General features: G+C 41.6%; 1 protein-coding gene across 1 annotated transcript; it reads right to left on the bottom strand.

Moving 5' to 3' along the window:
* Positions 1-1,029: 1,029 nt before the first annotated feature.
* On the bottom strand, positions 1,030-13,119 carry LOC306943669 (chymotrypsin-like elastase family member 3B). The gene is made up of 8 exons (XM_079530177.1): positions 13,072-13,119; positions 12,366-12,463; positions 10,709-10,791; positions 10,022-10,147; positions 9,694-9,827; positions 7,904-8,046; positions 4,049-4,201; positions 1,030-1,157 (listed from the first exon to the last, which is right to left on the bottom strand). Exons 1-8 carry the CDS (start codon positions 13,112-13,114, stop codon positions 1,140-1,142), a joined length of 798 nt encoding a protein of 265 aa, XP_079386303.1. The 5' UTR covers positions 13,115-13,119; the 3' UTR covers positions 1,030-1,139.
* Between the last annotated feature and the right edge of the window lie 1,430 nt (positions 13,120-14,549).

The following is a 14,549-nucleotide window of genomic DNA, read 5'->3' as shown; positions in this document are numbered from 1 at the left end:
TAAGCTGTAAACATAGCCCTTTTGCTCAATCCGAGCCCTAAAAATGCTTTGATCGTGTGCGTGTACGAGGATGATTTTGGATTTTAGATGACGTCACACAACATGGGTGCCACCGGAGGCTAGCCACGGATGCTAAAACGGGTAAATAAAATACTATTAATTCTGGATTAAATGTCATTAAAGAAACATGGGATTTCTCGGGTTGGCAAAGGAGGTAAAACGGATTAAACCCGAGAAATCGTGGGATTGGCAAATGTTGCGTTAAGCCTATTATACTCCGTACAACAAATGGCACAAATTGTACCCACTACCATAAAACCGATCGACTACATAATTCTGGAGATACAAAGATCCCCGCAGCTGTGCAGTGTTGTTTCCGTCGACTAAAACTAAGACGAACGGTACTTTTTCCACTGACGAAAACTAAATGGAAACTAAATTAAAACTTAAGGTCTGATGACTAAAACTAAGACTAAATATATTGACAATTTCGTCAACAAATAAAAACTAGACTAAAATGTTAGGAAGGGACTAGTGCACAAGAGATCCAGTATACGTCATTTTACATTTGGTTGCATGCTGAAAATAGCCGATCTACAAGCTCACAGTGCGACGTGTTGTGAGCTTGTGTAAAAACACTTGACGGCACATTACGACGGCATCAAGGCCAGCCAAAATAAATTTTAGTTGACTAAATCAACTGTAGATTCAACTAAGATCTTATTATGATATTTAGTCGACTAAACCTAGACTAACATTAAAACTATTCAAGAGACTATGACTAATACTAAAATCACAACTTGCTGCCAAAATCAACACTGCAGCTGTGTCATCATTATGCTGTGTTGATGACATAATGGGCTTGAAGACAGACAGACCCACAAAAAGACACAGATACAGATAAAAGAATATAATTATATTGTGCTCGCTCTCTTTTATACCTGTAGCACCATAACAAATGTTTACATGATAAATGTGTTCAGATCTGTTGTAAATATTGTAATATTTACAAAAATATAAATGGATTGTTCTCACTAAAGTCTTTGAGATTCTTGCAGTTTGACAGAATACTACAACGTCAGCAGAGATTTGAGAAGTCCTTTTTATTGCATAGTCACGGGGACAGCAAAGAGAAAACTTCAATTTTGGGCCATTGTCTGCAAGAAAGAAAAAGAAGGTAAATGATATCTTGTGTGAATAAATACACAGTAGAACGGTACCACCAATGCTCCGTGGGGCATCACTGGTGTAAAGTAGCTAAGTACATTTACTCAAGTACTGTACTTAACCCATTTAGACCTGAGTTAAAAACATTCACTTTGAAAGAATATATATTCAAAGATTTGCGCCACAATTTTACGATTTTTCAAAAATAGCAGACCTACAAGTTCATAGCGCGGCACTCGGTGCCGCGCTATGAGCTTGTAGATCTGCTATTTTTCAATAGCTAAAGTGTAACATAATGCTTGAAACACCAAAAGGGGTTCCCGCCCAAAATGGGTTAAAGGGGCATTCCACTCATTTTCAACATTTTACTATGAAAAAAATCATTAACATGGTGAATCACATCTTGATGACATCATCAAGATGTGATTCACCATGTTAATGATTTTTTTCAGACCTCCAGCTCTAGGAAACACAGAATGGGGGGGGACAGCTCTAAGGCCTCACTCAGACCTTTACTGCATTGCTGTATGCTTGTTGGATGAATGTTGTGTATTGTCATGGCCGCCCCAATGCATTTCCAATGGAAGTCACATGGTTTGTAGTCCACATTTTGGACTACAAGCTGTTGTATGGCTTTCGGCTGTGTTTCGACTGCGCCCCTCCCCCTCATACAACACAAATGTTGTGTCAAACCATGTGACTCCCATTGGAAATGCATTGGGGCGGCATTGGGGCGGCCATGACATGGTTTGTAGTCCACATTTTGGACTACAAGCTGTTGTATGGCTTTCGGCTGTGTTTCGACTGCGCCCCTCCCCCTCATACAACACAAATGTTGTGTCAAACCATGTGACTCCCATTGGAAATGCATTGGGGCGGCCATGACACTACACAACATTCATCCAACAAGCATACAGCAATGCAGTAAAGGTCTGAGTGAGGCCTAAGGTATATTAATGACATAGTAAAATGTTGAAAATGAGTGGAATGCCCTTTAAGGCCTCACTCAGACCTTTACAACATTGATGCATGCTTGTTGTATGAATGTTGTGAGTGTCATGGCCGCCCCAATGCATTTCCAATGGAAGTCACATGGTTTGTAGTCCACATTTTGGACTACAAGCTGTTGTATGGCTTTCGGCTGTGTTTCGACTACCCCCTCCCCCTCATACAACACAAATGTTGTGTCAAACCATGTGACTCCCATTGGAAATGCATTGGGGCAAGATGTGTCACACCCTTTGTATACAACAAGCATACATCAATCTGTTGCAAAGGTGTGAGTCAGGCCTAAGTACAATTTTGAAGTATTCGTACTTTACTTGAGTATTTCCAACTTCCAATACTTTTTCTTCTACTCCACTACGTCTCAGAGCCAACATTTGTGCTTTTACTCCACTACAATTATTTGAAAACTTCAGTTACTAGCTACTTTGGAGATTTTAATTTTGATTAGAAAACATACATGAACTAGAAAAAGTGCCCTTCTGGGCACAGGTCTCCACCAGGAGGATAGGACTGTGTGAGATGTTTGGCAAAATGTTTAGGATTAATATAAACATGTTTTTGAGGCATTTTGTTCCAAAAATGTGTTTTGCAAAAATCAACCTGTTGGTGGCGCTATAACAGGCCAATGTGAAAAGGGTGGGATATATTCCTCAGCCTAGTAAGAAAATGTGTGAAAGATTTCACGTAAATTGCATGCTGCGTTCATGATTTGAGGCTTTTGTTCAAAACGGGGCAATCTTGCAAACTGTGAAAGCTAATTATAGCCAATTAGGATGGAATATGAAATATCGGACAGATCCGACTTGAGCACATGACCATAGAGATAGTGTGTAACGATTTGTGAGATTTTTGGACAGAATCTGGAGGAGTAATATCAAAAAATGTGTTTTACAAAAGTCGGCCTCCTGGTGGCGCTATAAAAGGCAGATGCGGAAAATGCAGGTCAACGGTTTGTCCTTGGCCTCTAGGGAGTGTGCATGCAACGTTTCACGCAGATCGGTGCAGTTTTAGGTAAAACATGTGAAAAGCTGCCTCATGGTGGCGCTATAACAGGCCGTTCTGGAAAATGTGGGGCAGAGGTTCATCGTTGGCATCCAGGGAGTGTGTGTGCAAAGTGTGGCATCGACCGGGTTAACGGTGCCGGAGATTAGCTGGTAACGGACGGACGGAAGGACACACACACGGACACACGGACGGACACACACACGGACGGAGTGCAAAACATACTCTCTCCCCATGCCTTCGGCCTGGTGGAGACAATCACTTCAACCCTAGATACATTTTGGCCATTTGAAAATAGCAGATCTACAAGCGTACAATGCGTCGCATACACATTTTGAACATGTGGAATGGGACATTCTGCAATATGAGTACTTTTAGTACTTTAACCCATTTTGGGCGGGAACCCCTTTTGGTGTTTTAAACATGTTATAATTTAGCTATTGAAAAATAGCAGATCTGCAAGCTCATAGCGCGCTACGAGCTTGTAGGTCTGCTATTTTTGAAAAATCGTGTAAATGTGCCTCAAATTTGGAATATATTTTTTAACTAAAATCTTTGCTTCTGGAGGGTCCCTGGAACAACATCTTTTCAGATGGGGGTCGGAGGCCAATTACAGATCATTTTTGGGGTCCTTGACATGAAATATTGAGTGATAGGCCTAGAAACATAGGTATTTCAGAAAACTGTAAGGATTTAGAAGACATTTCTTTTCAGGCCTAAATGCGGTTAAGCACATTTTGATGCCAATACATTTGTACTTTTACTTCAGTACATTTTGAAAACGGGACTTCTACTTGTGACGGAGTACATTGCAATATTGATACTTTTACTTTTATAAGTAAAACATGCGAGTACTTTTTCCACCACTCACCTCACTGATCCAGGGGATGAAAGAAGCCACACGGGTGAACACGGTGGGTTTCTGGGCCGTGTTGCAGCCCTTTCCACTGACAAAGCTGGTCACTCCTTGGACGTACCAGTTTCCATCTTCGCCTTTACAGTTCAGAGGACCCCCAGAGTCACCCTAAAAGAAGTCAGTTAGGTTACGAGCAAATAAATAACACTTTAACTCTTAACTCTATAACCGCCATTTCCACCCACCATCCATCCGGGTCCTGCACGTGCGTTGACAGTGTAGCCAAAAAATTATAAACATAATGTTTAAAACACCAAAAGGGGTTCCCGCCCAAAATGGGTTAACCCGACATTTGAAACCGCATTATAATAAGATTATGATGCCAAATTCAGGACACACACAAACTGCAGTGGCACCCGAACAAAGTGGTGTTGTTGGTCGTCATGCATGGTGTTTGTTTGTATAGAGCGTCGCAGTCCCGCCTCCTACCCTGGACCAGGAAATGAATTATTCTCATAGACATTTCTTAAAGTATTTATTTAAAGACGGTTACGCCGCGGACAAAGCCAACTCGAGTCGTGACAACTCATGACAACACAAACAATATTTTGGACCAAACAAATAATTAGAAAGAAGAAAAAAACGGCAGGTTACAACACTTTTTTTGTTGTTTTTCTTCTTTGTAATTATTTGTTTGGTCCAAAATATTGTTTGTGTTGTCATGAGTTGTCACGACTCGAGTTGGCTTTGTCCGCGGCGTAACCGTCTTTAAATAAATACTTTAAGAAATGTCTATGAGAATAATGCATTGGGTTTCATTTCCTGGTCCAGGGTAGGAGGCGGGACTGCGACGCTCTATTGTGTGTGACGTCGACCAGCCATGAACTCAGCCTATATAAAGTGTGAAAAAAAAGAATGTTATTTAAGGTTTCAGTCAGAAAGAGGTTTTTTAAAGAGGATCTTTGTGACACTCAATCCCATCACAGTCCATTTATAGCTTTCTGAGAATTGTAAGGTATGAGGTCTCCCCAGACTCAGATCAGCTTTACTGAGCCTCTGTATGGCTCAACGTCTCAGGTCTACCTTCATGAATACGCAAAGAGGAGCCACAATGACCTGGACTGCCAAATGCAGAGAAGCGGCCAGATCCCCACCGCCGCCTGTCAGATGATCAACAGTTCTCTAAACCAGGGGTTCTCAACCTGTGGGTCGCGACCCCTCGGGGGGTCGCCAAATTATTTTAGGGGGTCCCCAAATTATTTTCAAAAAAAAAAAAAAACATTTTTTTTAAATTTTTATTTTCACGATTTTTCAAAAATAGCAGACCTACAAGCTCGTAGCGCGCCACTCGGTGGCGCGCTATGAGCTTGTAGATCTGCTATTTTTCAATAGCTAAATTATAACAATGCTTAAAACACCAAAAGGGGGCAGTCAATTTATATTGGGGGTCGGGAGGGGGCGGGGCGGGGGTCCCGAGACATTGCCAAAGCATTTTCGGGGGTCCCCGGCCAAAAACGTTGAGAACCCCTGCTCTAAACGGCCAGAAACAAGAAGACACAAACCAACCAGGATTGTGCTGTCGTCAACAGCTTACCAAGACTGTTGTAACTCAGCCAGGAGAAGTGAAGACTGATCAGACAACCTGCACAGGAAGGAAACCCCACATCTGTAAACATTGTGACAAGAGTTTCAGTAAATTCAGTTACATGAAAATACACCAGCGTATACACACTGGAGAAAAACCTTTTCACTGTAAACAGTGTAACAAGAGTTTCAGTCAGTTGTGTGTCCTGAAGAAACACCTGCGTATCCACACGGGAGAAAAACCTTTCCAACGGTAAACAGTGTGAGAAGAGTTTCCGTCAGTTAAGTCACATGAAAATACACCTGAGTATCCACACGGGAGAAAAACCCTACCACTGTAAACGCTGTGACAAGAGTTTCAGTGATACAAGTAGCCTGAACAAGCACCAGCGTATCCACACGGGAGAAAAACCTTTCCACTGTAAACAATGTGACAGGAGTTTCAGTCAGTCCAGTCACTGGAAAATACACCAGAGTATCCACACGGGAGAAAAACCATTTGACTGTAAACATTGTGACGGGAGTTTCAGTCAGTTAGGTGACTTGAAGAGACACCTGCGTATCCACACCGGAGAAAAGCCCTACCACTGTAAATATTGTGACATGAGTTTCAGTCGGTTAGGTGGCTTGAAGAGACACCTGCGTATCCACACCGGAGAAAAGCCCTACCACTGTAAATATTGTGACAGGAGTTTCAGTCAGTTAGGTGTCTTGAAGACACACCAGCGTATCCACACTGGAGAAAAACCTTTTCACTGTAAACATTGTGACAGGAGTTACAGTCAGTTAGATAACTTGAAGACACACCAGCGTATCCACACTGGAGAAAAACCTTTTCACTGTAAACAGTGTAACAAGAGTTTCAGTCAGTTGAGTGTCTTGAAGAAACACCTGCGTATCCACACGGGAGAAAAACCTTTCCACTGTAAACAATGTGAGAAGAGTTTCCGTCAGTTAAGTCACCTGAACAGGCACCAGCGTATCCACACAGGAGAAGAAGAAAAAACATTCCATTGAAAACAATGTGAGTTTCAGTCCGTCCATATGCTTTGAAATTACACCTGGAGAAAGATCACACATCTGTAAAGAGTGTGACAAGAGTTTCAGTGCTTCAATGAACCCTGAAGAGACACCAGCGAATCCACACTGGAGAAAAGCCTTACTATTGTAGACAATGGGGCAAGAGTTCCAATCTGTCAAGTGTATCCACATGGGATGGTACAGATCACATAGCCTGTTCCACTAGGCCATACATGGGCAACTGGCGGCCCCCGGGGGCCACATGCGGCTCCACCATCACTTAATGCGGCCCTCAGGTTAATATCTGAACATTGATATATTTTTGATTTCAGCTGTTACAATTCCAAACATGCAAACGTGACCTGCTTTAATTACTTCTAAATGAGTAACTTAATGAATGGTATTAATTAATAAAGGGCGAGGTCGCGCATCATTGTGATGTCAGAACATCATTTTGATGTCAGAACAGGCCAGCAAGGGTTGTGTAGTTGTCTGTTGGTTTGTATCATTTATGTTGTTCTGTAAAAGTAGTGGTATTAGGGCTTGTTTGTGTGTGTGTGCCTCGACGGAGCGGGCGGTAGAGTTTCTGCTATCTGCGCGCTGGTTGTGGTGGGCTGCGTCGATTATAGCCAATTTATCATTCTGTTGTGCTGGTCAGGCCATCGTGATATCAGAATATACTGAATGTGAAGGTAGCCTACTGCGGGGAAGCCACACTGCGTGTCATAGGCTCAATATGTCCGTTTGACACATTCAGTAGATCCCGTGATCTTTTGTGGCCAGATGTAATTTCTTCGGGTCTAGTAGGACTATAGTAAAGAATAAAAAACGAAATCGCTATAAAATCTTGTAAAGAAATACATATTTAGTCCCATGCTCGAATGCCCCGCCCCCCTGTCCAAAACAGCTAAAATCCCTAAAACAAAGGAAAGCAGTAAATAAAATAAAAGATCACACCCGTGTGAACTGAGTGGTGCAAGGTCTTATATAGCCTGATCAGCTGTGGTCTGACGTAATGTCAGTAACCATAGTAACCATGCTCATTATTTTGGGTCCCACGTACAGGTACACACACGTACAGGTACACACATACATAGACACATAGATATAGACAAAGCTGGTTGTTGGAGTGGTTTGCACCACTCAAAAAATACACTCACCTTTCACTTTCTCTAATGACAATGATAAAACACCAACCTTGGTTCTTTAAGTGCTGTCCTTTGTTTTTGGTGAGAAGTGATGGTTTGGTGGTGATTTAGTACTCACATGGCAGGCAGACTTGCTCTCTCCTCCAGCACAGACCATGGTCTCCTTCACTGAGCTGCCCCACCAGTCACTGCTGCTACAGATGCTGTTGTCCACCACGGGGAGCAGGGCCTGCTGCAGTTTGCTGGGCCTGGGACCACCGGCTGACAGACGGAGACAAAAAGAAAGAGGTCAGACCTGCTCTATTTATACATTCTTATACATAACACCAGTGTTGTTTTCATCAACTAAAACTATGACGATAAATGTTCATCGACTGCCTTTTTTCACTGACTAACTAAATGGAAACTAAATGAAAACTAATCTATGATGACTAAGACTAAATATATTGACAATTTTGTCGACAAATAAAAACTAGACTAAATGTTACGAATGGACTAGTGGACAGGAGATCCAGTATAAGTCATTTTACACTTGGTTGCATGCTGAAAATAGCCGATCTACAAGCTCACAATGCGTCGGGCTGCGGCGCGTTGTGAGCTTGTAGATCGGCTATTTTCAGCAAGTGTAAAATCAGCCATTACGACGGCATCAAGGCCCGCCAAAATCGACAAAAATCTTATATTTAGTCGAGTAAAACTAGACTAAACACTAAAACATTCCAGGTGACTAAAATGTGACTAAAACTAAATTTAAACGTTTCAAGAGACTGATGCAATTTGCTGCCAAAAACAACACTGTTATACACACTGCACTGCAATAGAGGCTTGTAGTAATATAGACTCTATATTAAAATGAATTCTGATTCTTTAAGTGCTCTATAGAGCACTTAAAGAATCAGAATTCATTTTTTTATTGCAGGTGGGTTTGCGCAACATACGTAGAGCTTTTCCTCGTAGCTCCACCCACGCGGCAGATTGCCGCGTGGGTGGAGCTTCTTTTCCATCCACCAGCTGTCTAAAAACCCGGAAGAGACGCCGGCAGACAGCTTCTTTAAAGGGCCACTTCACCCCTTTTGCAACCAGATCTTATTTTAATGATGTCTGGGAGACAAGAAACACTTTCCTGGGGGTTTTTAACGTGGGTAATATGTCTTTTTAGATATGTTAGTATTTCAAATTGTCCATGGGCTCCATGATGTCATGGACACTGGGCTCACTTCCTTCCTGGACTACAATTCCCATAATGCTTTGGTCCACTCCCCTTCCTTGTGGATAGAGGGAGGGCTGTCTTACTGAGACAACATGTAGTCCAGGAAATAAGTGAGCCCAGTGCCCATGACATCATGGAGCCCATGGACACTTTGAAATACTGAAATATCTAAAAACACACATTTCCCAGATAAAAACCCCAGGAAAGTGTTTCTTGTCTCCCAAACATCATTAAAATAAGATCTGGTTGCAAAAGGGGGTGGCCCTTTAAGGCCACGCATGGAAGCTTAGGTGTGCCCAGAGTGTATGCGAGACTAGGTTGGTGCATTAGGCACAGTATAAACATGTATACTAGTATAGTTTCTATACTGCTCCTTCAGTTTAATACACCAATCTAACTGTGACAATAATAGATGCAATCTCTACTGCTTCTTCTTGTTGCTGTTATTTTCAGTAATTGCAATACCAACTCTTTCCAGTTTATCTACAATCTGTAGATAAACTGGAAACACGTGTGTGTGTGTGTGTGTGTGTGTGTGTGTGTGTGTGTGTGTGTGTGTGTGTGTGTGTGTGTGTGTGTGTGTGTAAAATGGGAAAATGTGTGTAAAATGGGATTTTCTTTTGTCTGTGACCCACAAATGGGTCCCGCCCCAACAGTTTGGGAAACGGTGCCCTATTCGACTTGTCATTGGGTCTTACAGGACAGGCGTCCCCAGCCTGTGACATAACAAGGCTGTTTGTTAACGAGGACAGCTCCGGCTGCCATGCACGCTGGCTGGACTTTGTCGTTGATGACGGCGTTCTTCTCCAGCTTCAGAAGGGCGATGTCATTCCTATATAGTCAGGATGAAATGACAAATAAAGAACGCTGAGAGTTAAGAGTGAATAACGAGGCGTGACGCCCGTTTATTGCCATATATACGAAAACGTTGCCATTTGTTCAGCTGTTGATCTATACGAAATTCTCAGGGCAATCTTCTTGGTCAAGGACATAATACATCGTTGGCTTTGCTGCTGCTCAACCTACCCACAAGAGACACAGTTGTCATTCCACTTAGGGTGAAGGAACATCTTCTCCACCATAATGGACTGCTCAGATCCATCCGTTTTGTCCAGGTCATGCTCGGCGAGAACCACCCTGTATGTGTGGAACCTGGATAAAGAGTGAACAACAAGAACACAATGAGCTTTTGCCTGATTCCTCCATAAAGTCTCCATAAAGAGGTGTTCTTATTTTGATCGCACTGTGATTCATTTGTAAAAATATGACTGGAATTAGTTCAGTATTTGTATAGTACAGTATTTGGCATGCCTTCTGTTAATGTGGTCTTATGCTGCACATATTCGATTTCAAGTCTCTAAACCACTTGTGGCCTTCCTATTTTTGAGATTATTTGAAAGAAAAATTACAAAATGTTGCCTCCCATTTTGAGCGGGAACCCCTTTTGGTGTTTTAAACATTATGTTATAATTTAGCTATTGGAAAATAGCAGATCTACAAGCTCATAGCGCACCACCGAGTGGCGCGCTACGAGCTTGTAGGTCTGCTATTTTTGAAAAGTCGTGAGGATTTAGAAGATTTTTTTTAAATTTTGAGGTCAGGCCTAAATGGGTTAAATGGCATGCCCAAAATAGTGATGCCATGATGCTTGAATGTTTTACAGCTACTTTCAGATGTGTATGCCAGCCCACAAACAAAAAAACATAAGCTTACGTGATGCAGTGTGCAGCCGTCAAGACCCAGTTAGGAGCAATGAGTGTCCCCCCGCAAGTGGGGAAGAACGATTCCAGAGAAACCTATAAGAGCAAGAGAGCTGTCAAACAATTTACAATTACAATTTAGGCATTTAGCAGACGCTTAATCCAGAGCGATTTACATTAGGCAAGAACAAAAAAGCATGGGAATACATCACATATATAAAATGCATTTATCAAGCTAAGAACGTAACTAGAACATATCTATACTAGAAAAAGTGCCCTTCTGGGCACAGGTCTCCACCAGGAGGATAGGACTGTGTGAGATGTTTGGCAAAATGTTTAGGATTAATATAAACATGTTTTTTAAGCATTTTGTTCCAAAAATGTGTTTTGCAAAAATCAACCTGTTGGTGGCGCTATAACAGGCCAATGTGAAAAGGGTGGGATATATTCCTCAGCCTAGTAAGAAAATGTGTGAAAGATTTCACGTAAATTGCATGCTGCGTTCATGATTTGAGGCTTTTGTTCAAAACGGGGCAATCTTGCAAACTGTGAAAGCCAATTATAGCCAATTAGGATGGAATATGAAATATCGGACAGATCCGACTTGAGCACATGACCATAGAGATAGTGTGTAACGATTTGTGAGATTTTTGGACAGAATCTGGAGGAGTAATATCAAAAAAAGTGTTTTACAAAAGTCGGCCTCCTGGTGGCGCTATAAAAGGCAGATGCGGAAAATGCAGGTCAAAGGTTTGTCCTTGGCCTCTAGGGAGTGTGCATGCAACGTATCACGCAGATCGGTGCAGTTTTAGGTAAACAATGTGAAAAGCTGCCTCATGGTGGCGCTATAACAGGCCGTTCTGGAAAATGTGGGGCAGAGGTTCATCGTTGGCATCCAGGGAGTGTGTGTGCAAAGTTTGGCATTGATCGGGCCAACGGTGCCGGAGATTAGCTGATAACGGACGGACAGAAGGACGGACGGACGGACGGAAGGACACACACACACACACGGACGGAGTGCAAAACATACTCTCTCCCCATGCCTTCGGCCTGGTGGAGACAATAATGACACTATACATATAAACTATACATATATAAAATCAAAGTTATGGGATTAATGGGATACTGTTATGTATCCCATACAAGTATCAATTTTCACTATATATAGAGTTACAGTGGTTCATAGTTATTTTCCTTCTTTAGATCTTACTTAGATCAGAATGTGATCAATGATCACATTCATTCACATTCATGATCAATGAATGTTGGGATCAATGATCCCAACACGGCTATATGTTATGGATCATTGATTAATTTAGGGATCTACTGTATGTTGTGTTTTAGCAGAATTGCTGTGCCTGAAGACCAGAAAATGTGAACTGTGCGCTTGTAGATCTGCTATTAATTTTCACCAGTTTGGGCAAACATCTAATCTCTCTTTTGGGTCTCGACCTGAAAGGTTACTGTGTTAGATTAGATGACACCATTACTACAAATTAAGAAGACAAGTTGTCTTTTAACACTTTAACACTTGAGGAATTTCTGAAACTGAGTTTAGTGTGCTTATATATGTTCTATATGGGCCCCAATATTCATACAACTTGGAGGAGGTCCAAGTATCAGCTATTATCTTATTCAAAGTGTGACATCTTTCCATTACGTTGCTGTACCTGCCATGGCCAACTATGAGGACGGGCTTCTTCACCGTTCACCACGCGGCCGGTGATGCTGGGTTCATGGCTTGGAGTGCCACATCCAGATCCAGACACTAGAATACACATGTGGGCTGATAATTATGAGTATGTTGCTCCTTAAAAATGTGCATTCCATGACAAATATTCTAAATCAGTGGATCTCAACCATTTTAATTAAGCACCGCCATTATGCATTAGGCCACGGAGCCATTTGACACAATTGTTTATTTCTGGGACTCAAAACGACGCTGTTTATTTAACTCGCAGTGTACAAATGTGGGTCCATTTGGTTCCATTTGTACACTCGAGGAGTTACAGACCCGTGAGGGTTCATTTGGATCCCTGATGGTCCCCGGACCCGATGTTGAGAGCCAGTGATCTATGATATTATTCCTGTATTGCCCTGGAAATCAATGCTAACACCACAGAGTTGAATGCTGCTTAATAAACTGAAAACGATTGATTGAAATTTTCATTCACAGTTTGTAGTTTGTACAGGTCAATACAAAAACTGCTACTGCAGGGCTATCAGCAGGAAAAGCACTACTAAAAGACTTGTCTACATCAGGGTCGTCCATTTTGAATTAATCACATTTAAAGACGTACAAATATACACTTCTATGAAAAACAGGAAATCATCATGTAAATGTAAACAATGTGTTTAATAATTGAGTTAACTCACCAGTAGTGGCGGCCAACAGGAAGACAAGTGCCAAACGTTCCATTCTCCTGTGCATCCAAAAGAACAGACTGACCTCGGAGAGCTATTTATAGGCAGGTAAACACAGACTGAATGCCTGGGATCTTCCCTCCCATTCTCCAGGTGGCTATTCTCCCATTGGTGGGATTAAGTACAGTACCATGCATGTTTTACTTAAGTAAAAGTATCAATACAGAAATGAAAGTAAAAGTCTGGAATTCAAAATGTACTAGTAAAAGTACAAATGTATTGGTATCGAAATGTACTTAACGTACCAAAAGTATAAGTACTCGTTATGCAGAATGTCTCATTTCAAGTTTTCATATGTATAAAAAACATTTTGAAAATAGCAGATCTACACACTTGCAGATCGGCTATTTTCAAATGGTCGTAATATAGATGTAAATGTATGTTTTGTAATAATAATCAAAATCTACAAAAATAACTACCGATAGTAACTAAAGTTTTCAAATAAGTGTAGTGGAGTAAAAGTACAATATTGGCCTCTGGGAAATTGGATATACTCAAGTAGGCTAATTTGTACTTAATTAAGTAGGCCTACAGTAGCCTACAATCTACTTATAGTTTATTTCCACCACTGCATTCTCCACAAAAGTTTGAGAACCACTGATATAGCAACATAAGCTTTTTCAAAAAAACGTTTAGGATTGAGAAGACTTGAAATCAGGCCTCACTAGGTCTCAATGGGGTGACCTTATGTCTAATCTCATGTGCATACTGTTCCAGCTGGTTTATGCCATGTGTATAGCCTATACAGTATGTAGATAAGACATCTTTTCCTTTTCTCTTTCTGAAAACAAAAATTATGGAGCTTGCACAAAAAACTAATTAGGCTACACCTGTAAACCTCTGATGTGACAGTCACAGTTATAGTTAGTGATTCTGATTCTGAAGTGGTTGAAAATCACACATGTTTGATTTGTATGTCAAACACTGAGACGGGGTGGCTGAAATGAAGACTTTCAAGTTTCAATCACCTTCATGTCATATGGGTAAGTTGATAGGTCACCATAGTTAACCTCTGGTGGTCCATATGGAGCTATCCGACATATCTAATCTAACCAACCTATCTACTGTAGAAGTCTGACATCATAAACTCCATATTTGGGCTTTGTTGATTATAGACTCTATATTACGTGATTCTCGAAGTGGGGTACAGGGACCCCCAGGGGTCCTTAAGTCGGGGGGTACCAGGGGGTCCCCAGAAAGATAAGTTAATAAGCATCACAAGCAACCACTTTATCCATTTACACGTTGACTATAGTCATAAGTAGCAGATCTACACACTCACAGTGCATGACTTGACACACAACCTTTTCAGATGGGGGTCCTCGGCCAAATACGTTTGGGGGTCCTTGACATGAATACGTTTGAGAACCATCACTCAGATGTCTCTGCCGGCTCCATATAGAACTCTAGATTCTAAAGAGCCGGGCCCA

This window comes from Electrona antarctica (assembly GCF_951216825.1).
Source record: "Electrona antarctica genome assembly, chromosome: 19".
In the NCBI taxonomy this organism is placed as follows: Eukaryota; Metazoa; Chordata; class Actinopteri; order Myctophiformes; family Myctophidae; genus Electrona; species Electrona antarctica.
Note: the sequence above shows the minus strand (reverse complement) of the source record. Positions and strands in the feature narration are given on the sequence as shown.